General features: G+C 44.3%; 1 protein-coding gene across 1 annotated transcript in view; it reads left to right on the top strand.

Annotated features, from left to right (window-relative positions):
- LOC121005183 (lysosomal acid lipase/cholesteryl ester hydrolase-like) overlaps positions 1–27,586 on the top strand; it is a 60,328-nt gene that overhangs the window by 14,997 nt on the left and 17,745 nt on the right. Inside the window, exons 4-7 of the mRNA XM_040437764.1 lie at positions 13,282–13,480; positions 20,411–20,520; positions 21,803–21,939; positions 26,744–26,890. Of these exons, the coding sequence (XP_040293698.1) occupies positions 13,282–13,480; positions 20,411–20,520; positions 21,803–21,939; positions 26,744–26,890 (593 nt within the window). The remainder of the gene's footprint in view (positions 1–13,281; positions 13,481–20,410; positions 20,521–21,802; positions 21,940–26,743; positions 26,891–27,586) is intronic.

Here is a 27,586-nt window from a genome sequence, read left to right as displayed (position 1 = left end):
AGGTTATGCACAGGCAAAACTGCAGAGAATGAAACAGTTGATGCAACCTCTCGTATATAATTTCCAAGTGTGTGAAAAGCCTCCTTCACCTTTGAAACCTCATTGCAAGCCAGATCATTTGTCCCAAGATAGACAATGACATCCACCTCCCTTTCCTGCTTTGCTTGCCTAACAATATTAAGGATCCGTCGTCTATCCCTGCTAGCGGTAGCACCAGGGAGACATCTCACACCTCAAACTTCACACCTCTTATGATGGAATCGCCCACCAACAGCTGCTTACTATCAGTCCTCACCGTCTCCTTTTTGTCTTTGGCTGCAGTCTTGCATACTTTAGGCATGGGAGATGATTGTTTCTCATCCACTGTGCTTGAGCCATCTTCCATGTTGCTCTTGCACTCTGAAAGTGCTGCAAATGAATTATGGAGAGCCACAGACTGTGGGACATGTCTTCTATCAACAACTCTCAGTCTAACAGAACCTGCTGTAACCCATCTTCCATTTCTAGGGGGCCTCTGTGGCAATGGCATTGCAACGTTCTCAGCCTGAGTTTATTGAATGGTTAATTTACAAATCTCAGATTTCAAAAATACAATTTCCTGCTGCATTATGGAGAGCTGTCTACAGATCAGACAGCATCCAAACCTCTGAAGAGTGGAACCTGAAATAAAAGCACAACAATTCCTGCACAGAACCAGGTCTGCCATTTTAAAGAGGGCTGTAGATTTGCTGGACGAAGGAAGTCCAAAAGGAACGGACAAAGTACAGGGCGCAGAACCACAACCAATGGTCATAAAGATTTCAATTTAATCCAAGACAACACGTTTCGGGGTACATGACCCCGTTATCAAGTCTACAAAAAAATAATATCAAAATCACAAAGAAAGATCTATAAAAATAATAATAGAAATAGAGAATATATCCAAAGTTGAACCTAATTGCATAGGAGTGTATGAGTTATATATATATATATATATATATAAAATAATAAATACATAAATATACACATACATATAATATAAACCAAAAAAGGGGGTCAGTCAGCACATACCAAACCGCAGAAGCACATTGCTAAGGCAGGGAACAACATTGAAAGACAGAAACATGCAATGCGACAATTAACTGCATTATAGAGTACAAAATTGCATAATAATAACAAGTGCTACACTATAAGTGCGAGATACTTGGCAAATCTGTTAGGTGCCGTAAATAAAATCCAGGACAGGTTTTCCCCTAGCCTGAGGAATCCCAGCTGAAGCCAGCTGGGATCATCAAGGGGAAATAAAGCACAGTCCATGCTGTCAGTCTGAGGAGAGGAATGCCTGGAGAAAGTCTGGGAAGCTGGCTGCCCTGCTGGCTAGAGAAGCCGAGTTCTCTGTGTGACCTGTGTTCAATAGGTGAGCTAGGATCTTCACTGTATTAGCCAGGGCCCAGACGGGCAGGTGTTTATTTCAGTTTGATTTATGTTTTGTGGTGCTGGACCTTCACCTTACCCAGTGAATTATAACTGGGGTTGTCTGTATTGCCGGAGTGTGATAAATAAAGCAGCATTTGGACTTTAACCCTGTGGTCTGCAAGAGAATCTGTCATCGCCGCCCAGCCTGAGAGTGCAACCCCTTACAATTGGTGTCAGATGCGGGCAAGCGTCCCTGCTGAAAAAGGCAACAGTCGGTTGCTAAGGGCAACGGCGTGACAGTAAATGATTTAATGTCCTGGGTGAAAGCTGCTGCAGCTTTGCAAAGTTCACCAAATACCATGGAGGAAATGATGAAGATGTTGTTACAGGCCAATAAAAAGAGACACGAAGAAGCCTTACGTGTCCAACAACAGGCTATGGCACAGCAGCAAGAAACTAATCGTTTGTTGATGGAGCATATTGCTGCAATAAGAGAGACTGCTGTAACTCCAGCCCCACAAGTGGAGGTAAGCCCCCCAGAGACTTTGAATGTGAGGAGGGTTGTGCAGCGGGCCTTGCAAAAACTTACACTTGATGATGATATCGAGGCCTACCTGACCGTATTTGAGAGGGTGGCGGAAAGAGAGAGGCTGCCAATAGCAGAGTGGGCAGAGGTCCTTGCGGCCTTTTTGTCCGGCGAACCACAAAAGGCCTACTATGACCTCAGGGTGCAGGATGTCCGGGACTATGTCAAATAAAAAATGGAGATCCTGGCTTGTTTGGGCGTTACACCAGCGGTTCGTGCCCGGAGGGTCCACACGTGGAGCTACACCATGGACAAGCCTGCCCGATCTCATATGTTTGACCTCCTCCATCTTGTACGGAAGTGGCTGGAACCTGAGACTTCTACACCAGACCAGATTGTGGAGAAAGTAATGGTGGATCACTACTGTAGAGCCCTCTCAGCGGAGCTGCAACGGTGGGTCGGACATGGAGACCCCAAAACTGCGGATCATCTCGTAAACCTGGTGGAAAGGTTCCTGTCAACTGAGGACTACCTCCGTGACGTCCCTACCGCACCAACACCTCCCCGGAGTGCTCGACCTGTGTCATCTGTGGGTAAGAGAGTTCCGGCTGTTGGGGGTGTGTGGAAGGGTGCAAGGGGAAATAAGGCTCTAGAGGTTGGGCGTGGGCATAAGGCTGAGTCTCCCGGGCAGTCCGGACCCGGAGAGGTTTTCTCACCTAGAAGACCTGGGGCGACCCAGTGCTGGAGGTGCCGTGAGTGGGGACACATTTCTGCCTATTGCCCTCTGACCTCAGAGCCCATGGAGTGTGTCGGGAGCCGGAGACAGTCGCTGTATGCGGTGCCAGTGTGTGCGGCCTCCCCAGGACTAGAGACTGAGCCCCAGATGTGATAAATGCCCCTGGTGATAAATGACTGCTCTGTCAGGGCTCTGTTGGACTCTGGTAGTCTGGTCACCTTAGTGCATGCCAGCTTCGTGGCTGGTAATTATGTGCCGGACAAAAGAGTAAGTGTGCTGTGCATCCATGGGGATGCAAAATCATACCCGGTGGCTTGCGTTAAGCTGGAGACTCCGGCTGGGACTGTATCCTATGAAGTCGGGGTCGTAAAAAGACTTATGCATGATATGATTTTGGGCCCGACTTCCCCTTGTTTTGGAAGTTGTGGGAGAAGAGAAACATTCCTGCAGAATCTGTGCCGTCTCCTCTAAATAATCATTACTATGAGGGGCCCATTGAATCCAATGGTTTAAAGGAAAAGACCATTGAAAACAATGGTGCCGATAAGGTGCAAAATGAAGATGTCATGGTAACTGAAATGTCTGATGAAAATATGGGGTTATGTGACGTACCTGATAATGACACTTTTCCATTGCAGGTGTTAGCTGGTGAAGATGAAGCTTCCCCAACTGGGGAAAATGTGTTGGACTTAGGGGTGTCTCGGGGTAACTTTGGTACCGAGCAGTTGAGAGACCCCACTCTCATGAGTGCTCACGAAAATGTTACCGTGATAGATGGTGTACCACAGGTACCAGAAGCTGACCAAAAATTTCCGCATTTGCCATGAATGGAAACCTGCTGCATCGAGTTAATAAATGCAACAATGAAATTGTGGAGCAGCTTCTGGTGCCAAAACCCTATAGACGTATGGTACTAGATCTTGCACATAACCACGTACTTGGGGGTCATTTGGGTGTTAGCAAAACACAGGAGAGGGTACTACAAAGATTTTTCTGGCCTGGAGTATACAAGGAAGTGGAAATATACTGCGGGTCCTGCCCAACCTGCCAGATAAGTGCCCCGACCTCACATTTCCGGAGTCCCTTGGTGCCTCTTCCCATCATTGAGGTACCTTTTGAAAGAATTGCCATGGACTTGGTGGGTCCCATTGTTAAGTCAGCTAGGGGGCACCAGTATATCTTGGTTGTGTTGGACTATGCCACACGATACCCGGAAAGCGGTACCCTTCTAAACATGGCGTCCAAAAATATTGCCCGGGAATTATTTTTCATGTTCTCCCGTACGGGGATCCCTAAAGAAATTCTCACAGACCAGGGTACCCCCTTTATGTCGAAGGTCATGAAAGAGTTGTGCAAGTTGTTCAAAATCACCCAGATACGTACCTCGGTGTACCACCCACAGACAGGTGGGTTGGTCGAGAGGTTTAACAAGACGCTGAAACAGATGTTAAAAAAAGTAGTAGAAAAGGATGGTCGGGACTGGGACTGCCTCCTGCCATACCTTATGTTCTCTGTTAGGGAGGTGCCTCAGGCTTCTACAGGGTTCTCACCATTTGAGTTGCTATATGGCCATCACCCGAGGGGTTTACTCAATGTAGCTAAAGAAACCTGGGAGGCTGAGGCTACTCCCTATAAGAGCGTCATTGAACATGTGGCTGACATGCAAGACAGGATAGCGACAGTAATGCCCATTGTTAAAGAACATCTGCAAAGAGCCCAGGAGGCTCAAAGAAGAATTTATAACAGGTCTGCCAAGGTAAGGGACTTTAATCCCGGGGACAGGGTCCTGATTCTAGTTCCCACTGTAGAAAGTAAGTTTCTGGCAAAGTGGCAGGGTCCCTACGAGGTTGTGGAAAAAGTGGGCGAGGTGAATTATAATGTGCACAACCAGGAAGGAGAAACCCCTACCAGATTTACCACGTAAATCTGATTAAGCCATGGAAAGATCGGGAGTCATTGGTGGCCGCACAGACCATGAGTAAGGAGGTGTCACCACCAATTCCCCCGGTAAAAATTAGTGAGGCATTGTCAGTACCCCAGAAACAAGAAGTAAAGGAGTTTCTACAGAAAAATAGAGGAAGGTTTTCTGACCTACCAGGCCGTACCCACCTGATTCCGTGAGAACTGAACCCCACAGTAAGGTGAATCTAAAGCCCTACAGGATACCAGAAGCACGCAGAAAAGCGGTATCCTCTGAGGTCAGGCGCATGCTTGAGTTAGGGGTCATTGAGGAATCTACCAGTGAGTGGTCAAGCCCTATTGTCTTAATCCCGAAGCCTAATGGGACTTGGAGATTTTGTAATGATTTCCGGAAGCTAAATGAGGTATCAAAATTCGATGTGTACCCCATGCCCAGAGTAGACAAACTAATTGAGAGGCTTGGGAAAGCAAGGCGCATCACGACCCTTGACCTTACAAAAAGGTATTGGCAGATACCATTATCAGATGAGGCAAAAGAAAAGACGGCATTCTCCACTCCAGAGGGGCTGTTCCAGTACACAGTGATGCCGTTCGGGTTACATGGAGCCCCTGCTACATTTCAGAGATTGATGGACCTGATCTTGAAGCCACATCGTGACTATACTGCCGCTTACCTTGATGATGTGGTCATTTTTTCATCTGATTGGAGAAGTCACCTCTGGAAGGTACAGGCCGTTATAGACTCCATTAGTGATGCTGGTCTAACCATAAACCCTGAGAAGTGTGCAGTGGGTCTAGAGGAAGCAAAATATCTGGGCTACATTATTAGTAAAGGGCTGGTTAAACCCCAGATCAATAAAGTAGAGGCGATACAAGACTGGCCTAGGCCCTTAACGAAGAAACAAGTCAGGGCCTTCCTTGGCATGACAGGGTACTACCGCCGGTTCGTACCGAATTTTGCCTCGATGGCAGCACCATTCACTGACTTATCGAAAGGCCCTAGGTCAGTAATGGTGAAGTGGACCCCAGAGGCAAAAAAGGCCTTTCAAAGCCTAAAGTCCGCTCTCTGTCAACAGCCGGTGCTCATTTCCCCGGATTTCAGAAAAGAGTTTCTGGTCCAGACTGATGCATCTGAGACAGGCTTGGGAGCGGTCCTGTCACAAGTGATAAATGGGGAGGAGCACCCAGTGATGTACCTAAGTAGGAAGTTGACCCCAGCAGAGAAAAATTATGCCATAGTGGAACGAGAGTGTCTAGCCATTAAATGGGCTCTGGAGTCACTTAAATATTACCTGCTGGGTAGGAAATTTCTGTTGGTAACAGATCTCGCTCCTTTAACTTGGATGAAACAAAACAGGGAGAAAAACGCAAGAGTGACCAAGTGGTTTCTCTCCCTGCAAAATTTTAATTTCAAGGTTGAACATAGGCCGGGGAAATCACAGGGGAACGCAGATGTTTTGTCCAGGATACACTGCTTGTTGGCTAAAAATATCCAGACCTCCGGTCTGGAGAAGAGGGGGGGGGGGGGGGGGATATGTGGTAAGGTGAACAGAAAAGTGTATGGTAAAGTCCTGGAAGGGGTGTATATTCCACCCAGCTTCCTCAACTGGGTGAGGTAAATAAAATCCAGGACAGGTTTTCCCCTAGCCTGAGGGATCCCAGCTAAAGCCAGCTGGGATCATCAAGGGGAAATAAAGCACAGTCCATGCTGTCAGTCTGAGGAAAGGAATGCCTGGAGAAAGCCTGGGAAGCTGGCTGCCCTGCTGGCTAGAGAAGCCGAGTTCTCTGTGTGACCTGTGTTCAATAGGTGAGCTAGGATCTTCACTGTATTAGCGAGGGCCCAGACGGGCAGGTGTTTATTTCAGTTTGATTTATGTTTTGTGGTGCTGGACCTTCACCTTACCCAGTGAATTATAACTGGGGTTGTCTGTATTGCCGGAGTGTGATAAATAAAGCAGCATTTGGACTTTAACCCTGTGGTCTGCAAGAGAATCTGTCATCGCCGCCCAGCCTGAGAGTGTAACCCCTTACAGTATCTATAACATTAATTCATGCCTGTCTCTAGCCTTATATTAGGATCGTTATAGTTGAATGTAACGACAATCATTCTGCACAGCAGAGAAATTTAACGAATTCGAATTGTTTGTGGACCTGAACACCTTCATCAGGAATGTCACCCTGCAGAGACATTTTGCCATTGAAGCTAAACAATGTAAGAACGATAAAATAGAAAATAGTCCGATAAATCCAGATTCTTCACTTACCACCCATACAGGTTTAAAACCTAAATCAACCTTCAACCCCATTCACCGTAGGGGGAATCATATTAACACTTTTTTCTCATTAGTTTCTGATGACATGAGAAAAATTAATGCTAATACTAAAACAAAGAAAAATCGAACTAAAGAGGAAAAGCAGGCAGTGAAGGAACTTGACAGCAATGACTCTTTGGTCATTCGAAATGCGGACAAGGGAGGAGGAATCGTATTGCAAAATAAAGAAGACTACATAAAAGAAGCTAATAGGATCCTGGGAGATCCATTATATTATGAATTCCTCCTCCATAACCCATCAACTGACGACAAAAGGAATCTCGATAGTCTGATGAAACAAGCTGAAGAAGACCACATTTTAACAAAAAAAGAGAAAGAATATATAACAATAGATCACCCTAATACAGCATTGTTTTATTACTTACCGAAAATTCATAAAGATGTCAAGAACCCACCAGGGAGACCCATTATCTCTGGGATCAAATCACTTACAAGTAATCTGTCCCATTATGTAGATATTTTTTTACAAAAATATGTAGTGAATCTTCCTTCCTTTTTACGGGATTCCTCCCAGTTAATTACATTACTTAAAGACATCACCTGGGAACCCTCGTACAGCTGGTTTACTCTGGATGTGGTAGCCTTATATTCCAACATCCCTCATGAAGCAGGAATCGAAACGACAGGCTTTTACTTTGAGACAGATAGCCTTCTCTCCAAGACACGTAAAACTTTTATTTTGGACGCAATTCATTTTATTCTAAAACAAAATGTATTTTCTTTCGAGGGCAAGATATACAAACAGCGGATTGGCACCGCAATGGGGACGCGTTTCGCACCGAGTTTTGCTAATTTATATATGGGCCGCTTCGAGGAGGAATTTATCTACAGTGGACACCCCTGGAAAGAAAAAATCGTCTTTTATAAGACGATTCATCAGTAAAAAGATTCATCAGTAAAAAATTCCCTAGAGGGATCATTGAAGGCGCTTACATGCGGGCAAACAAGCAGAGTCAGGAAGATTGCCTGACAATGAAAGATAAAACCAAAGAATTGGAGGCGACATCAAAATTTAAATCTTCTTTTATCACTACGTTCAACCCGAATCATGATGCCCTGAGGAACATTCTTACAAAACATTGGAATATATAAAAAAATGACCCTTTCCTCAAAGAAGCCATTCCGTCCAAACCTCAGATCATTTTCAGAAGGGCTAGGACATTGAAGAACATACTAGCTCCGAGCAAATTGAAAAAGAAAGGGCTTACAGCGACAACTATTCCAGCCTTTTTCCAGACCTAACAGGCAGCTATAAATGTAATCATGCCCAGTGCAAATGTTGCACTAGTATTGCCAACCGAATCAAAAAATTTAAGAGCAACGTAACAGGGGAAGAAATCCAAATAAAGAGCTTTATGAACTGCTCCTCTTCATTCATAGTGTACCTGGCCGAATGTGAATGTGGCCTACAATATGTCGGCCGCACCATACAGTCGCTTATGGAACGCTTAAACAAGCACCGGTGGAACATTGTACACGGCTTCCAGAAACATAGTGTTTCAAGACATTTCTTATTACGTCATGACAAAGATCCTTCCAAACTTGACATCACACCGATTGAATCCATCAATGAAACTTGTCCCGATAGATTCAGAACACTACAAAAAAGGGAGATCTTTTGGATCTTTAAACTGCAAACGCTGGAACCATACGGTTTAAATGAGAGTCTAGAGAACAAGTGTTTCTTATTTAAAAAAACAAAAAAAGATCTAATGGTCCCCTTCCCCTTTTACAATTATATTTATATTTTTATATCTATATATTTATATTTATATGAATATCCTCATTTTATTATTCAGGCTAATTATTATCCTCCTTATACCATTGGAGCTAATTACTACCAGTGCCAGTTGCTCTTCCTGTCCCCCCCGCCTCACCCCCACCCCACCTTTTTATTCCCCCCCCTTTTTCCCCCCATCACCCTGCCTGGCATCCACCCCACAAATATTTAATCCCACCCCCAACTAATATGTATATAAATATTTAATCTCACCCTCAATTAATATGTATATATTTATACACTCGTACTCATATTAAACAGTCATCTTATCTCTTCACATATACCTATACAGTATCTGCTTCACCCCAGTAATAATTCCTGAATATTTTCAGCAATTGTCATTATCCTTGACTAAACTATCACCATCTTGCCTCACTACCATTAGTAATCTGTACTAATACCCAGCGGTCTATTAGATTTCCTTGTCCTCCCGTTTCTGACCATCCCCTCCTCTGCACCAGCCCCTCCCCGCCCTCCGGCCAGCATCACAACCGCAGCTCCGCCCACTTTGCCGCGTTGTCCCATCAGCGCTGAGACACCGGTTAATTTAAACTCCGGCAATGTGCGCGCGCTGTGAACTCACAGCGTACCTGACGCCCCACGTGCTAGGGAGCGAGCGGCCTCCTCTGTGATCCATCAGGTACTGTTTTCTCCCTTCGGCACAGCTCTTCAGCTTAGCACACCCACTCCCATTATAGTCCTCCAGGGATTGCCTATGCCTTGCAACATAACTTCCTCTGCAGCGCCAGTATACTACCCATCACCATCCACATGTTTGTATGAACCAATTAAATATTATGGCCACATATATAAGTTGGTCCTCACATTAGTCTGGCACCTATGCATACCTATAGGATCTTTAGAGGTGGGAAGCGACACATCTCTCTATATCCCATACTGATGGGCCTCCTACTGATCTATTTATTTATATTTATATACATATATTCACTATGTGTACATTTTGGTGTGTTCATTTAATCATGTATTTACTCTATCAATGGATTGCCATAAGTAATTTTTATCTTCACTATTATTTTAATTTTATTCCTATTCTTATTTTTATTTCCATCAATTATTTACTCAAATACATGGTCAAACCAGTTACCTATCCTTATATTGTCATTACATTCAACTATAACGATCCTAATATAAGGCTAGAGACAGGCATGAATTAATGTTATAGATACATATGAGTTTTTAGCAACCATTGCATTTTACCAATTGTTCTTTCATTATTTATTTATTATGAATATTAAGTCTTTCTATATTATATGTATGTGTATATTTATGTATTTATTATTTTATATATATATATATATATATATACACTCACCTAAAGAATTATTAGGAACACCTGTTCTATTTCTCATTAATGCAATTATCTAGTCAACCAATCACATGGCAGTTGCTTCAATGCATTTAGGGGTGTGGTCCTGGTCAAGACAATCTCCTGAACTCCAAACTGAATGTCAGAATGGGAAAGAAAGGTGATTTAAGCAATTTTGAGTGTGGCATGGTTGTTGGTGCCAGACGGGCCGGTCTGAGTATTTCACAATCTGCTCAGTTACTGGGATTTTCACGCACAACCATTTCTAGGGTTTACAAACAATGGTGTGAAAAGGGAAAAACATCCAGTATGCGGCAGTCCTGTGGGCAAAAATGCCTTGTGGATGCTAGAGGTCAGAGGAGAATGGGCCGACTGATTCAAGCTGACAGAAGAGCAACATTGACTGAAATAACCACTCGTTACAACCGAGGTATGCAGCAAAGCATTTGTGAAGCCACAACACGCACAACCTTGAGGCAGATGGCTACAACAGCAGAAGACCCCACCGGGTACCACTCATCTCCACTACAAATAGGAAAAAGAGGCTACAATTTGCACAAGCTCACCAAAATTGGACTGTTGAAGACTGGAAAAATGTTGCCTGGTCTGATGAGTCTCGATTTCTGTTGAGACATTCAAATGGTAGAGTCCGAATTTGGCGTAAACAGAATGAGAACATGTATCCATCCTCTGATGGCTACTTCCAGCAGGATAATGCACCATGTCACAAAGCTCAAATCATTTCAAATTGGTTTCTTGAACATGACAATGAGTTCACTGTACTAAAATGGCCCCCATAGTCACCAGATCTCAACCCAATAGAGCATCTTTGGGATGTGGTGGAACGGGAGCTTCGTGCCCTGGATGTGCATCCCTCAAATCTCCATCAACTGCAAGATGCTATCCTATCAATATGGGCCAACATTTCTAAAGAATGTTATCAGCACCTTGTGGAATCAATGCCACGTAGAATTAAGGCAGTTCTGAAGGCAAAAGGGGGTCCAACACCGTATTAGTATGGTGTTCCTAATAATTCTTTATGTGAGTGTATATATACTCCTATGCAATTAGGTTCAACTTTGGATATATTCTCTATTTTTATTTTTATAGACGTTTCTTTGTGATTTTGATATTATTTTTTTGTAGACTTGATAAAGGGGTCATGTACCCGAAAACGCGTTGTCTTGGATTAAATTGAAATCTTTCTGACGATTGGTTGTGGTTCTGCGCCCTGTATTTTGTCCGTTCTTTTTGGACTTCCTTGGTCCTGCAAATCTACAGCTCTCATACTCACCCGATTAGCGGTTTGGCCCCAACCGAAGGGTGATTGGACAAGACCGACGGCACCAACCAATCCCCACTATTGTTCATCCCTCATTGTAGTTGCACCCAATTAGGTGCAACTCTGACAGGTGAGCATACTACCTCCCCTAGGTGAGGGAAAACAGCACTTTACATATTTACCCTATGAGCGCCTTCTCTTTTTGTTGTCTAAAAACGCTATTTTAAAGAGGGGGAAGATTATAAACAAACAATCTTACTTGTTTAGATTGTATCCACCTCCAGATTATCTCCTGAATATCTCCAATGCACGTATAAAAAGCAGCACTTGGAAAATCAGCAAGCTAATACTATGTGGCTATATATACACACACTCCCACAAAAGCTACTCCCCCAACAACAAATTTACCATCTTAATCACCTATGCTCATTTGCAATCCGACAATAGTGATAACCTAACAAATTCCTTACCTGTTTTGAAACACAGTGTCTGAGTATCCACCAGAAACACCACTGAAGTTCTGCTGTTTTGAAACACAGTATCTGAGTATCCACCAGAAACACCGCTGAAGTTCTGCTACAGTGGAAGATCTATAAGTTAGTCTAAGTTAGTCTCCTGAATATCTCCAATGCACTTATAAAAGTCAGCACTTGTAAAATCAGCAAGAGGCCTACAGCAACATTAAGCTGCAGGAATATCTGGCAAGTACTGGCTGTGTGGTACATGTGACAACAATCTCCTGTATTCTTCATATGTCTGGGCTATGGGGTAGAGTGACAAGACGAAAGCCTTTTCTTACGAAGAAATCATCCAAGCCAGGCTGCATTTTGCAAAAACACATCTGAAGTCTCCCAAAAGCATGTGGGAAAAGGTGTTATGGTCTGATAAAAAACCAAGGTTGAACTTTTTGGCCATAATTCCAAAAGATATGTTTGGCGCAAAAATAACACTGCACATCACCAAAAGAACACCATACCCACAGTGAAGCATGGTGGTGGCAGCATCATGCTTTTAGGCTGTTTTTCTTCAGTTGGAACTGGGGCCTTAGTTAAGCTAGAGGGAATTATGAACAGGTCCAAATACCAGTCAATATTGGCACAAAACCTTCAGGCTTCTGCTAGAAAGCTGAACATGAAGAGGAACTTCATATTTCAGCATGACAACGACCCAAAGCATACATCCAAATCAACAAAGGAATGGCTTCACCAGAAGAAGATTAAAGTTTTTGAATGGCCCAGCCAGAGCCCAGACCTGAATCTGAGCGGTGATCTGAAGAGGGCTGTGCACAGGAGATGCCCTCGCAATCTGACAGATTTGGAGTGTTTTTGCAAAGAAGAGTGGGCAAATCTTGCCAAGTCAAAATGTGCCATGCTGATAGACTCATACCCAAAAAGTGCTGTAATAAAATCAAAAGGTGCTTCAACAAAGTATTAGTTTAAGGGTGTGCACACTTATGCAACCACATTATTTTATTTTTATATTTTTTCTTCCACCTAAAAGATTTCAGTTTGTTTTTCAATTGAGTGGTACAGTTTATAGGTCACATTAAAGGTGGAAAAAGTTCTGAAATGATTCATCTTTGTCTAATTTTTTACATCACAGAAACCTGACATTTTAACAGGGGTGTGTAGACTTTTTATATCCACTGTATGTATGTGTTCATCATGTAGCAGTGCTAGATTAGTTTGCAGTATAGCTGTATTACAAATGTGTGTGTGTATAGTGGTACCGTGTATGTGCGTGCCATAGCAGTATGTATGTTACATTTTATAAGGGGGGGTACATTTTGTTAACTTCTACAGGTGTGTTCATGAGTGTATCTGCGTATATAAATGGGGGGTTGCAAGAGTGAATGTTTTCCTCGGGGTGAAGAAATGCCGAGCTATAGCTCTGCATGTATACTTGTCCTGAGTGATATAGAGAATAAATAGTAATTATGTGTTATTTAACTTATGCACCTTCTATTCTTTTTAATACTTTAGGAACTAAACCAGTGGTATTCCTACAGCATGGCCTGCTTTCGGATGCCAGCAACTGGGTCACAAACTTTGAATACAATAGTCTGGGCTTCATCCTGGCAGATGCAGGTTATGACGTGTGGATGGGAAACAGTCGGGGTAATACCTGGTCTCGGAGGCACAAGACTCTGTCCCCTACAGACAGCGAATTCTGGGTTTTTAGGTACAGTATGGCGGTTCTGAAAGATTTATTTTGATTAATCTCTGGTAAATCAGTCTGTACATTGTATCTCAAAAAAACACATATGTGGTATATTCTCAGGATAGGCAATCATTGTGTGATCAGTGAAGTCTGAACCCCAAGCCCCCCACCAATGAGCTGGATGCAGGGCTGTAGAAAGCGCTGCAGCCCCTTTAACCTTTAGCCAGATCCAGCAGTGCGTCCATACTTGTGGCCGTGCCTGGTACTACAATATAGCCCCATTCAAAGACCCATTATTTCAGATCAGGATCTCAGATCTCCAGCAATCTTAAATTCATAGCTGACCTTCAAGGCCCTCTTTCAGCAGATTTGTACCTATGAAACTGGCTGACCTGTTACATGGTCGCTTGGCATCTGAATACATCTGTGTTGGTCCCATGTTCATATGTGTCTGCATTGCTGAGAAAAATGATGTGTTAATACATGCAAATGAGCCTCTAGAAGCAACGGGGGCATCATACCTAGAGGCTCTGCTCTCTCTGCAACTGTTGCGCCCTTCACACTCTGATTGAAAGGGCCAGGCAGTGTAAATGTGATCGCGCCTGGCCCTGTCAATCAAAGTGGAGAGGATGCAGAGAAGCTGACGTGAAGTGTGCGTTGGGGTGACCGGTGACACAGCTCTTGTATTAGACTGTGAGCTCCTTTATCCATGCATAGTCTTTCTATTGTATTTATGTATGTACATCGGAATTAGCCATTTCAAGAGGAGCATGCAGTTTATTGGTATTTAGCACATATCGGTATGGCAGCATTCACAGTTCAGACCAGTATAGTGTATGGGCTAGCATTATTATAGTCACTTGCTAGTACAATAAATATGTCCAGCACCTTTATTATAGGAATATTATTTTAGACGCCGGTCTGAATAAAGCCCTATAGCTGGCGGTGGATCCGCTGAAGTTATGAAGAGGTGCAGGCCTCTCCATAACTTTGGTGCATCCAGCGCCAGTTCTAAATGTAAGACAGCTTCCTACTGCAGATCCAGGAGTCAGGGTCTGCAGTAAACCAGCGTGCTTCTTCACTGGAGGAATTCAGGTGAAAAACAATACAAGTGAGGCATAGGACTGGCTTCTCCAGTCTCCTCCCTGGCAGAAGAAGGGTTTGATGCTGAGGAAAGGCCTTAGCTAGCGGTCTCTCTCTTCAGAAGGCTGGTACCCTGGCCAAAGGCTGGAGGCCCAGGGTCTGTTGCAGAGTATCCTTGTGTCAGTGTCTTCTTCTGGACACTCCAAGCACTGGTCCCTAACTGCAGAACAGTAGGGGCTCTGACTGCTCTCCATTAAGGAATAGCATATCAGGGTGCTGTAATGAAATAACTTTTAGCTGGGTTTTCACAGCATCTAGTCTGGCACCCTCTACAAACTGGTCTTTCAGAGTGTGGTCTGGGTCAAGTAACGCATGTGGACCTATGTACTGGATGGCACGCAGGGCTTCCTGTAGACTTAGAGCAAAATCTCGCAGGTTTTCACCCATCTTTTGTTTACGGCGAAAGAAATGCATTTGTAACTCTGACAAAGTGCGCCTGTCAAACTAGCTGGCAAGTCTGTCTAAAATTTGGTCAACAGTACGCTTCTCAGAACTAGGCCATGACTTAACCTCCCTGAGGGCAGCAACGTATAGTTGCACAATGAGGCATTAACCCGGTCTCCAGCTAGTAATGCAGGATGCAGTCTCACTAGCACAGTCACTTGCTTGCAACAGATCCCACAAGGGGAACAATTACAGTTGCAGATGCTTTCCTGGGGCTGGTACACCTCAGATGCAGACTGAGTAGTCGCCACTGGCTGTTATGATCCACTGGGGCTGGATCCACGATGACTTGCTCTGCTGGTGATGGATCGGATCCTGTTCGTGACGCCAGATTGCAATGTCCAGGTTTGGGGTACTTAATGCTATGCTGGGTTCCCCGGACATCGTTGAGCTGTCACCACGTGTTGCTGTTTAAAGGATAACTGTCATATTTTTTTATTTTTTTGCTAAAGTGTAGGGCAAGTGATAGGTAACAATTTTGCAATAGACTTTATTTAGCCAAAATGTTTATTTTTGGTAGAAAACTGGGGCTGAAATGGCCCTTAGCAGCACTCTTCAAAGGAGCATTGCTAAGGGCCATTTGTCTCCTATTAGAAAAGGGGAGACGGGCTGTGCAGACGCTGTGCTTCTGCCTCCCGTGCTTCCCTGGGAGACAGAAGGCTGGGCACAGGAGTCTTTGGAGTTAAAATTACATTTATATTCCCCCTTTCTATGCAATCTAATGCTCCGTTACATTCATGACCTGCAATCCCAGTGATAATAATTCATGAATTATTATCACAGGGATCGCAGGTCAGTGAATGTAATGGAGCATTAGATTGCATAGAAAGGGGGATTATAAATGTAATTTTAACTTCTAAGACTCCTGTGCCCAGCCTTCTGTCTCCCAGGGAAGTACTGGAGGCAGAAGCACAGCGTCTGCACAGCCCGTCTCCCCTTTTCTAATAGTCGACGGATGGCCCTTAGTGTAACAGTACAGCCTGGATCGCAGTGGCTCCCTGTGACTCCGCCCACTTACCTCCGGGCCTTAAATAGAAGACAGGTGCTAAGCAGGGTGTTCCACTAATGGAGTGCGCACCCTGCTAGCTCCATTGCATCTGAGGACTCTGTCCACATATCCAGACCTGGATCCCTAACAACATTGTGAAGGACTGCCTACCTTCTTGCCACTGGCTTCCCCACTGCTGGCTTCCTAGCCAGGACCAACTAACCGCAAGTATATGCCTGTTACCTGCTCTGATTAAGGTCCTGGAACTCAGAGTGGGGTGGTTCCTGCTGGTGTGAGGCGATATTTCCAAACCAACTCTGAACTCAGGACATGCTACACAAACTCTGAACCTACTGCATATTATATACTAAACTGAGGACATGTTATACTAACTCTGAACCTACTGCATATTATATACTAAAACTGAGGACATGCTATATACTAACCCTGAACCTATGGCATACTATAGACTAAACTGAGGGCATACTATATACTAACTCTGAACTGTGCACAAGCTTATACTAACTTGTGACTCCTGTAATACTGGGGGACCTTCCTTTCCAGCAGTAACTAATTAGATGGATAGCGGTAAATGATTTTGTTACCCCAAACTCTCCGCCCAAGACTGAGAGAGACGCCTGGGGTACATACTGAGTAACCGCGAATCCCACAGCCAAAAACAAGGGCGGTGGGATAATAGTGGATGTCCATTGCTTCCGCAGTTGAGATCCTAACTGATCAACTAGGTGCGTTACACTTAGTAATGCTCATTTGAAGAGTGCTGCTAAGGGCCATTTCAGCCCCAGTTTTCTACCAAAAATAAACATTTTGGCTAAATAAAGTCTACTGCAAAATTGTTATCTATCACTTGCCCTACACTTTAGCAAAAAAATAAAAAAATATGAAAGTTATTCTTTAAGTAAGTAATAAGTCCAGACAGTCAGTCAGGGTCTGCAGTAAACAAGTATGCTTTTATACTGGAGGAATTCAGGTGTAAAACAAAACAGGCAAGGCATAGGACTGGCTTCTCCAGTCGACTTCCTGGCAGAAGAAGGCTTTAATGCTGAGAAAAGGCCAGAGCTAGTCATCCCTCTCTCTCTCTGTCTGGTACTCTGGACAAAGGCTGTAGGCCCAGGGTCTGTGGCAGAGCATACTAGTCTCAACATCTTCTTCTGTTCACTCAGCAGTCTGGCAGAGTCTCCCCCTCCATGCACTATTCCCTAACTGCAGAACACTAGGGGCTCTGACTGCTCTCCTTAAATACAATTTCTGGTTGAACTAGAACCTTCTAGTGGGAGGGGTGGAGTGAAGAAACTCAGCACAAACAGTTACAATGTCACAACTACCATCTTTCATTGACTTACATTAGAGCTTCAATGATACTCAATAATAATGACACAGCAGTTTTTCCAGACAAAAACAAGTTTCCGGACATAACAACATAGATATAACAGACATTTCAAAAGATCAGACTCTCTGGTTTTGGAGGTAAATAAGTCTGGCTTTTTCCCTCCAAAACATGTTCTTCTTTAAACCCTATGTTAGCTGTGGAAAATTACCAGCTTCTCGTTCAAAGTCCCAAAGGTCTCTCAGTGTTCATTAACACTTTCCACAGTTCCATTCAAACACAGTGCAAATAAACAAAATATATATCACAACATACATGTAAAATGTAGTTACACAGTATTAAACAGTATACGTCAATGCAAGTTAACCCTTTCAAGTGAAATAAAGTAAGAAGTTCATAACATTGGAGTGGAAGCCATATCGAAGACTATGGGTCACTTAGCCCTAAAAGGTCCCCAGTGCTCACAAGCGGGGATGGGAGTGGCCATACAGAGGGTTTCTGAGTGGTAGCCTTCCAGGAGTACAGAGGGCCTTTAGTTAAGACATTGAGGCCCTGTGTCAAGGAAGGTGTACAGCAAACAAGAAGACACAAAAGGAAGATCCGACTGACTGGATCCAAAACTACGGAACAAAAGGGGGAGCCCTGCAACAGACCTGACTCTCTCCCTAACTGCTCAGCCTATGCAAAATTCTCAATGGTAGAAGATCGCATATCCTCGTACCTCGACTGTATAACACCTGAACACCCTATAATAGTGAGGGGACACGACCACCGGCTCCCTATACTTGAGATGGAGGGAGTCAGGGTCACCTGAGATCCAGCAAACAGGAAAATACAAATGAATGAACAAAACTTATCTGTAGAAGACTCAGTAGTAGCATCCAGCATGCATACACTCCAGGAAGTTGTATAAACCGCAAAGTGATGCAGTATGGGAAGGGATTTAAAGGGATGCAATCAGTGCAACTACATGACAGCTGAGAGAGGCTAACGAGATGAGAAAATGAAAGCAAAACAAAAGGAACCTCAAGGAGGAGGTTCTGAAGGACGTCTGTCAGAGCTTCTCAGATGTCTGGTGGTGACACCCTGTGGAGAAGGAACTTGCATTTGTACTAGGAGAGTGAGGGAAAATTGTGCCACTTCCTCTTCTATGGGTACATATAGTTAGATGTGGGAGCATTTATGCCAATCGAGGACACAGGACATCTGAACAGCCTTATACAATGACATTAAGTCTGGAAAACCAATCCCTGCATCCCGTTTGTGCCTGATCAAGGTAGAATAAGAGATTCTGTGATGGGAGAACCTCCAAAAATATGTCAGGAATTGCTTACAGAGCCTAAGGGGAAAAAAATGGCAAGAGGGACTTCAGGATGTCATATGTGACTTCCATAATAGAGGATGGGGGGGGGACTGATTCCGGGACCCGTTTCAGTCTCAGATTATTGCACCTGCCCCTGTTGTCTTGGCCTTTGATATAAGATGCAAGACTATTGAAGTGAGACTGACAATGGTGTATGGCCGAGGCAGTAGATTCTCCAAAAGAAACAAGAGAAGCTTGAGTCTCCTCAAGTTGCTCCACCCGGCCTCCAATCTCACAGATGTCTGTCTTTATGTCAAATAGTTCCTGCAGAAAGGAAGTTGAGATGAAGTTGAGTCCTCTTCCCGCACATCCTCTGGACTTGAACTGTCATGTTCAGATACCTCAGGGTTCTCTGCAAGTCCAGAAACAGAATGTTGAGGAGGAGCTTTAGGGCTGGGGAGTTTCTTACGGAGGAATTTCCCCATTTCTGACTGCGTTTTCTTGTTAGCCGCTGAACCAGTTCCTTTAGGTTTCCCAACTTACCATAATGAGGATATTTTCGGTATTCTAGGGGGAGGTAGAGTGTATACCAGGTAACTATGCAGGGAAGGTGATTATCAAGGGCACCAATCCTCCCAAAAGTCAGAGTAGTTACATATAAGCGGGTGATAAAAATGTACACTCCTGAAAAATTGGGCCGAAGACCCACAATGCAGCTTTGTGTATATTGATGTGCAGTAAAGAAAAACAGATCAGAGTCCACTCTGTTGATAAGTGGGTGAATGCCTTAGACTGCCAAGTGAGGTAGTCCAGAGAAAAATCACAGCAGGGCTCTTGCCAAGTGCATATGTCACAATCGGAATAATGTGGCACCAACGTGGGGTAACCGCCATAACCAGGCTGGCTATTGTCTCCAGTTGAAAAATGGCAACCGCCAAAATGTCCTGTGCAGTACAGCCAGTATGGAGTAGGTTCACCCTCGGCGCTCAGCGCAGCAGTCACAGGGGCCTTCCAGTGGACCAAATTAATTAGGAAAGGATGAAGATGTCGGCAGCGCACCGAGCAGAGAAGATCCCCCAGTATGGTAGAGGTATCCGAGCTCAAACCCAGTAAGTTGGGTGCCCTGTGGATCACTTTGTCGGGGAGAAGGAGATGGAGGCCGGGGACTGCGTTAAGACACCGCTCCAGGCTGATTACTCGGTAGGCAGAAGCTCGCACCACACACATCTTGCTCCTTCCAGCGCTATGCCACGCCCCCATGGCTACAAATTTTTGTTTGTATATTGTAGTCTTAAAGTAGCTGATTCTCAGTTCCAAATTGAAATATGATTTATAGAAAGAATTGTTTGAAGTACCAAAGGGCAGATAACGCGGCAATTGCAGAGAGAGCAGAGCCTTTAGATGTAACGGCAACACCCCCGTTGCTCTTAGAGGCTCATTTGCATGTACTAAAACATAATTTTTCTCAAAAATGCTGGCACATATGAACATGAGACCAACACAGATGCGTTCAGCTGCCAAGCGCACATGTAACAAGTCAGCCAGTGTGATAGGTACAAATCTGAAAGAGAGTTTCAATTTGTTTTCCTGGAGAACTATTTTAATAAAAATATCCCAATACATGTAATAATACCCTAGTTTATTTTTCTCTTGTCCTGTGTGTTTTATTATATTTTATTAATAATTAACATTCAAATTTACCCTCATCATTTTTCTGCTTTCCAGTTATGATGAGATGGCAAAGAAAGATCTTCCTGCAGTGATAGATTTTATTTTGCAAAAAACGGGCCTGAAGCAATTATATTACATTGGTCATTCACAGGGCACTACTATAGGTAAGAATTTTTGATACTTATTTTGAAAGACCGAAGACTGATTATCCTGTAAAATAACAATTACAATGTAGGATAATCTTACTTTCATATAAGAGCCCCAGATCTGCCACACTTTATAATCTGCCTCTGATTTTGCTCACTATTTCTGTTACAGTGTGGGCGAATACTTAGGGCCTCCGCTACTATAAAGGGGTTATTCCATGATTGCTGTAATAAATGAAAATCAGACATAATATAGTACAGGCCAACATCCAACAAAGCTAGCCTTCTACCTCACATGGATCCAGAGATCTCCCATTCATTGTTCTAATTGCTATGCTAAATTTATTTCAAGCTGGCAGCTCAGGGTGCGTACCCCTTCTGTAGGGGGCATGTCCTTTCTGTTGCAGCTCTCTCCCTGTAACTGTCACAGCTTCCAACAGTATAAGTGGCTAGTGGCAGTTGAATTATGGAACTGAGCATGTGTGACCACCTCTGCGATGTAGAGAGAGAAATAATTAAAAGAACGAACAGCCGATGGCATTATAAAGATCTCTTTTTTTTTAATAAGTGGCTATACAACATTTTTAATTACATGCAGTTACAAAAGTATTCAGATGCCGTGGCACAACCCCTTTAACAGAGTGGGCAGAGGTAGAAGGAGCGACATGCTATGCGAGCTCCTTCTCTGCTCTTCTGTGCTTATAGCCTGTACTGATGTGATATGCAGACTTGTAGCAGAAGGAGTTGTTACAGCCCATACTATAAAAGAAACTAAAAAAATCTTTATTGATAGATACAAGTATTAAATGGGTTGTCCAATTTGTTCTTATTGATGATCTATCCTCAAGTGTGAACCCAGCCTTAGGCCTCTTTTTCCGTTTCGTTTTTTGCGTTCTGTATACGGAACCATTCATTTCAATGGATACGCAAAAAAAAGGAAGGTACTCCGTATTCCTTCAGTTTTTCCGTTCCGTTCAAAGATAGAACATGTCCTATTATTGTCCGCATAACGGACAAGGATAGGACTGTTCTATCAGGGGCCAGCTGTCATTCGTATTTTTTGCGGATCCGTTTTTTTGCAGACCACAAAATACTGAAAAAGCCATACGCATATGGTCGTGTGCAAGAGGCCTTACATGAATAGGGCTAAGCTGCAATGCAAGACATGACACATAGGTAAGAGAGGCTGTTCCTGGAAGAAGGTATCCATGATTTTATAATCTTATGCTCTTTTAGGGAACTAATGTTTTTGTCATCATGACAGTCTTTCAGTGCAGATCCTTTTATTCTGTCATTACAGGATTCATTGCATTTTCTACCATTCCAGAACTGGCAAATAAAATTAAATTATTTTTCGCTCTTGCTCCTGTGGCTACTGTTAAATATCCCATTGGTCCTGCTGCAGCTGCCAGATGCTTACCAACTTTTTTAGTTAAGGTACAGTATGGTGGTGTTTTTTTTTTAGATTTTTTTTATTACTGGATTAGGCCTCATGCACACGACCGTTGTGTGCACCCGTGGCCGTTGTGCCGTTTTCCGTTTTTTTTCGCGGACCCATTGACTTTCAATAGGTCCGTGGAAAAATCGGAAAATGCACCGTTTTGCAGCCGCATCCGTGATCCGTGTTTCCTGGCCGTGAAAAAAATAGGACCTGTCCTATTTTTTTCACGGCCAACGGTTCACGGACCCATTCAAGTCAATGGGTCCGTGAAAAAACACGGATGCACACAAGATTGGCATCCGTGTCCGTGATCCGTGGCCGTAGGTTACTTTCATACAGACGGATCCAAAGATCCGTCTGCATAAAAGCTTTTTCAGATCTAAGTTTTCACTTCGTGAAAACTCAGATCCGACAGTATATTCTAACACAGAAGCGTTCCCATGGTGATGGGGACGCTTCTAGTTAGAATACACTACAAACTTTGTACAAGACTGCCCCCTGCTGCCTGGCAGCACCCGATCTCTTACAGGGGGCCGTGATCAGCACAATTAACCCCTTCAGGTGCGGCACCTGAAGGGGTTAATTGTACTATCATATTCCCCTGTAAGAGATCAGGGCTGCCAGGCAGCAGGGGGCAGACCCTCCCCCCCTCCCCAGTTTGAATATTATTGGTGGCCAGTGCGGCCCCCCCCCCCTCTATTGTAATAATTCGTTGGTGGCACAGTGTGCGCCCCCCCCTCCCTCCCTCTATTGTAATAATTAGTTGGTGGCACAGTGTGCGCCCCCCCCCTCCCTCCCTCTATTGTAATAATTCGTTGGTGGCACAGTGTGCGCCCCCCATCGGCCCCCCCTCCCTCTATAGCATTAACAACATTGGTGGCCAGTGTGCGGCCTCCTATCCCCCCCCCCCCCATCATTGGTGGCAGCGGAGTTCCGATCGTAGTCCCAGTTTAATCGCTGGGGCTCCGATCGGTAACCATGGCAACCAGGACGCTACTACAGTCCTGGTTGCCATGGTTACTTAGCAATAGTACAATAGTAGAAGATTCATACTTACCTGCTGCTGGCTGCTGCGATGTTCGTGACCGGCCGGGAGCTCCACCTACTGGTAAGTGACAGGTCTGTGCGGTGCATTGCTAAATGATCTGTCACTTACCAGTAGGAGGAGCTCCCGGCCGGACACAGACATCGCAGCTCGCAGGTAAGTATGAATCTTTTACTATTGTACTATTGCTAGTAACCCGCTGCCACCAATGATCGGGGGGGGGGGGGGAGATGGGAGGCCGCACACTGTCCACCAATGTTGTTAATGCTATAGAGGGAGGGGGGGCCGATGGGGGGCGCACACTGTGCCACCAACGATTTATTACAATAGAGGGAGGAAGGGGGGGGGCACACACTGTGCCACCAACGATTTATTACAATTGAGGGAGGAAGGGGGGGGCGCACACTGTGCCACCAATGATTTATTACAATAGAGGGAGGAAGGGGGGGGCACACTGTGCCACCAATGATATTCAAACTGGGGAGGGGGGGAGGGTCTGCCCCCTGCTGCCTGGCAGCCCTGATCTCTTACAGGGGGATATGATAGTACAATTAACCCCTTCAGGTGCGGCACCTGAGGGGTTAATTGTGCTGATCACGGCCCCCTGTAAGAGATCGGATGCTGCTAGGCAGCAGGGGGCAGTCATGTACACAGTTTGTAGTATATTCTAACTAGAAGCGTCCCCATCACCATGGGAACGCCTCTGTGTTAGAATATACTGTCGGAAATGAGGTTTCACGATCTAACTCATATCCGACAGTATATTCTAACATAGAGGCGTTCCCATGGTGATGGGGACGCTTCAAGTTAAAATATACCATCGGATTGGAGAAAACTCCGATCCGATAGGTATAAAAGGGACTCCAGACTTTACATTGAAAGTCAATGGGGACGGATCCGTTTGAAATGGCACCATATTGTGTCAACGTCAAACGGATCCGTCCCCATTGACATGCATTGTAATTCAGGACGGATCCGTTTGGCTCCGCACGGCCAGGCGGACACCAAAACGACTTTTTTTTCATGTCCGTGGATCCTCCAAAAATCAAGGAAGACCCGCGGATGAAAAAAGGGTCACAGATCACGGACCTACGGACCCCGTTTTTGCGGACCGTGAAAAAAAACGTCCGTGTGCATGAGGCCTTAACATGTGAGACCAACATTTGCTGTCATCCTAGTGCAAAAATGATATATACGTAGCTGAACAGAACATCATTCAGACTATTAAAGGGGTTCTGCACTTTGTTTTAACTGATGATCTATCCTCTGGATAGATCATCAGCATCTGACCGGTGGGGGTCCGACACCCGGGACCCCCGCCGATCAGCTGTTTGAGAAGGCGGCGGCGCTGGCAGTAGTGCCGCGGCCTTCTCACTGTTTACCGCAGGCCCACTGACGTCACGACTAGTATCAACTAGCCTGGGCGGGGCTAAGCTCCATTCAAGTGAACAGAGCTTAGCCGTGCCCAGGCCAGTGGATACAAGTCGTGACGTCACTGGGCCAATGGTAAACAGTGAGAAGGCCGCGGCGCTGCTGGAGCGCCACTGCCTTCTCAAACAGCTGATCGGCGGGGGTCCCGGGTGTCGGACCCCCGCCGATGCAGGACAGGACTTTGTTTTCAGTCCTTAATAACGGAAACCAGACGGATCCGTTATGCTGACCATAGACTTCTATTATAATGGAATGCCTCTTAAAAGCTTCCATTTTGCATTCCATCATAGAATTCTGTTGTATCCCGTGCTAACTGAATCCATAACGGAATTCCCCCACCGCCCGTTACTCCTTCTAGAAGATTATGAATGAATTGCTAGCAGTTTGCAAAAAAGGTCCAGCTGGATGTTACCAATTGCTGGTGTGCCCCTGCACAGTCTGACACTATCCAATCAGTGCTACCAGTGTTATATTATGCACGGACCCCCTTCCCCCCCAAACTGGTAACACCCAGATGGGAGTTTATTGCAGACTGCTGGCAATTCATTCATAATGTCTGGAGGGAATAATAAAGGAACGGCACAACATAGAGTCATAAGAATATGCTTCAGAATTGATATTACATGAGGAATGCAAGTAATCACTAAAACAGATGTGGCAGGAGAGGGGACAGGTCCTCTTTAAGTGGCCACATAATTATACCAGGAAACAGCTGTTTCAACTGCAAAACCATGTTTGTAAGGCCTCATGCACACGACCGTTCTGTTTTTTGCGGTCCGCGGATCCGCAAAAAATGGAAGGCGTCCGTATGCCTTCCTCAATTTGCAGAACAAAACGGGCGGCCCATTGTCCGCATCTTTTGTGGCCCCATTGAAGTGAATGGGTCCACACTCGAGCCGCAAAAAATGCAGCTCAGATGCGGACCCGAAAAAACGGTCGTGTGCATGAGGCCTAAAGGTCATGTGGTTTTGTGGGTCAAACAGCTGTGTGTTGACAAAATCATGTGTTTACTTAATTTAATAACTGTCATTTGCTGTCCCAGTTTTAAGCCACATTGTTTCCTCAGTGCTACCCCATATGGCTCATAAACTGCATCAAAATCTGTGGGTTTTTTGTCCTGAAAAACTAAATTCGCCAATACGGTGTCGGAGTATATACCATGGGAGACAGGTTGTTGATCGGAAATCATGAGATAAGACTTAATGAACAGTTATCTAATTTCTATGACAGTGCTACATGTCAAGTCACCGGGCTCCACGGTATGGCACATACTACAGTTTGTAGATAGAGGTTATATGGCTGTGTGCTTGATTATATACACCTGTGTACAATGGATGCAACTTAAAGTAATTAAGTGTACCTTGCACAAGATGCGGATTACGCAAGTTTTTTTTCTTCCATGCAAAAATTGACCTGATGTGCAAATTTAGAAATCTGCAGCATGTCATTTGCTGTGTGAGATTATTGGTGCGATTTCACCCTTTTCAAATATTTGATATTTGCGGTAAAACCGCATCAAAGCCGTACCTAAGGCTAGGTCTACACGACGACATTTGTCACGCGACGTTTTGTCGCACCAATCTCACGCGACAATTTTTATAATAATAGTCTATGGAGTCGCACTGCGACATTTGAGATGGATTTTTCTGCGACTGTCGCAGTCGCCGCATGTCGCAGTGCGATACCATAGACTATCATTATAAAAATTGTCGCACGACATTGGTGCGGCAAAATTTTGCGCGACAAATGTTGCAGTGTAGTTGTGCGCTATGTGTCGTGCGACTTATTGTTGTCGTGTAGACCTAGCCTAATACTGCAAGTAACTCATGCGGTTTTTGGTGCAAATCTGGTGTGGAAACACAGAAATTCGTACAAAAAACCACACAGGTTTTCTGTTTTGAAATCTGCACTCTTGTGCAGGTACCCTAGAAGGGGGTCACATACTTTTTGCTATGTAAAATGTGAGAAAATATTTTGAGAACTGGGAAGTTACTGTACATGTACAGCATTCTTGAAAATACAATAATTTTTGTTTAATTTCAATTTTTTTGTTATTTAAAAAAAAAATATTCTCCATTTGTTTTACAATTTTGAAAGAGTATAGTGCCGTGGTATTTGGAGCCTCATGTATCTGAATGCTGTAAAGACAATCCTGAGACCATTTGTCTTATTTATGTTCCATTTACAAGTAAAGTATTACCACTTGGAATTCATCTATTAATTCGAGCTTTGACAATATTTCTGCATAAATATACCAATTCAGAATTTTTGCTCATGTTAGGTTTAAGCGAAATAATATTTGTTTGTTCTTCTTTTCCTTTTAGCCATTGTTCGGTGATAAGATCTTCATTCCACAATCAAAGCTTACTAGGTTCCTTTCCAGAAAATTTTGCAATCATTTACTATTGGATGAACTATGTGGCAATGTCTTCTTCCTCTTGTGCGGGTTTAATGAACAGAACTTAAACATGGTAAGCTTTTTGGGGATTCTGTACAAATTGGCATGCTCCATTGTATGTTGTATTATGGAGACTTTGCTTCTAGGGGAAAATTTCTCTGACTTATATAAAGCTACAGAGGACATTTACCACCGTACAGATGGGTCTGCTGTGTGCATGAGGTCTAACAGTTGTCCAGTATTAGAATAACATGGCTGTATTACACATCCCGCCATTTGTATTGCTCCTAGATATCTCCTGCCCACACCAGAGCAAAGCCGATGTCGCCGAAAATGATGTCATGTGAGGCAGGTTTTAAAGCTCTGTAGACTTTGATTATAGGTTTAGTGCTAGTCTGTCTCTCTTGAGCCCAGATGTTTCCTGATTCCTCATTGATGCTGAATTTTGGATTTGCAATTGGCTTGCTGAAGACTTTGTTACTTTTGTTGCTCTTGGATTGCTGACATTCATGGTTCTACAGCTTGGACCCAAGCTTGCTTTGGACTCTTTTATTCCCCTCCTGCTCCTGGTATTTCTGCTTACCTCGTGTTGCCAACCTCTGCCTGTAACTGGACTACAGTATGTTTGCTACTGCTACATGGACGGTTAATCCAAGACTATTCCTGGGAATTCAATGTGGGAAAGTCCATCCCTACTTGGTGGGGGCATAGGGTGAAGATCCCATTATTCAGTGGACTCCTTGGTCTAACCTGCATTAATCAGATTTTG

Source organism: Bufo bufo, chromosome 6 (genome assembly GCF_905171765.1).
Source record: "Bufo bufo chromosome 6, aBufBuf1.1, whole genome shotgun sequence".
NCBI classification, from domain to species: Eukaryota; Metazoa; Chordata; class Amphibia; order Anura; family Bufonidae; genus Bufo; species Bufo bufo.
Note: the sequence above shows the minus strand (reverse complement) of the source record. Positions and strands in the feature narration are given on the sequence as shown.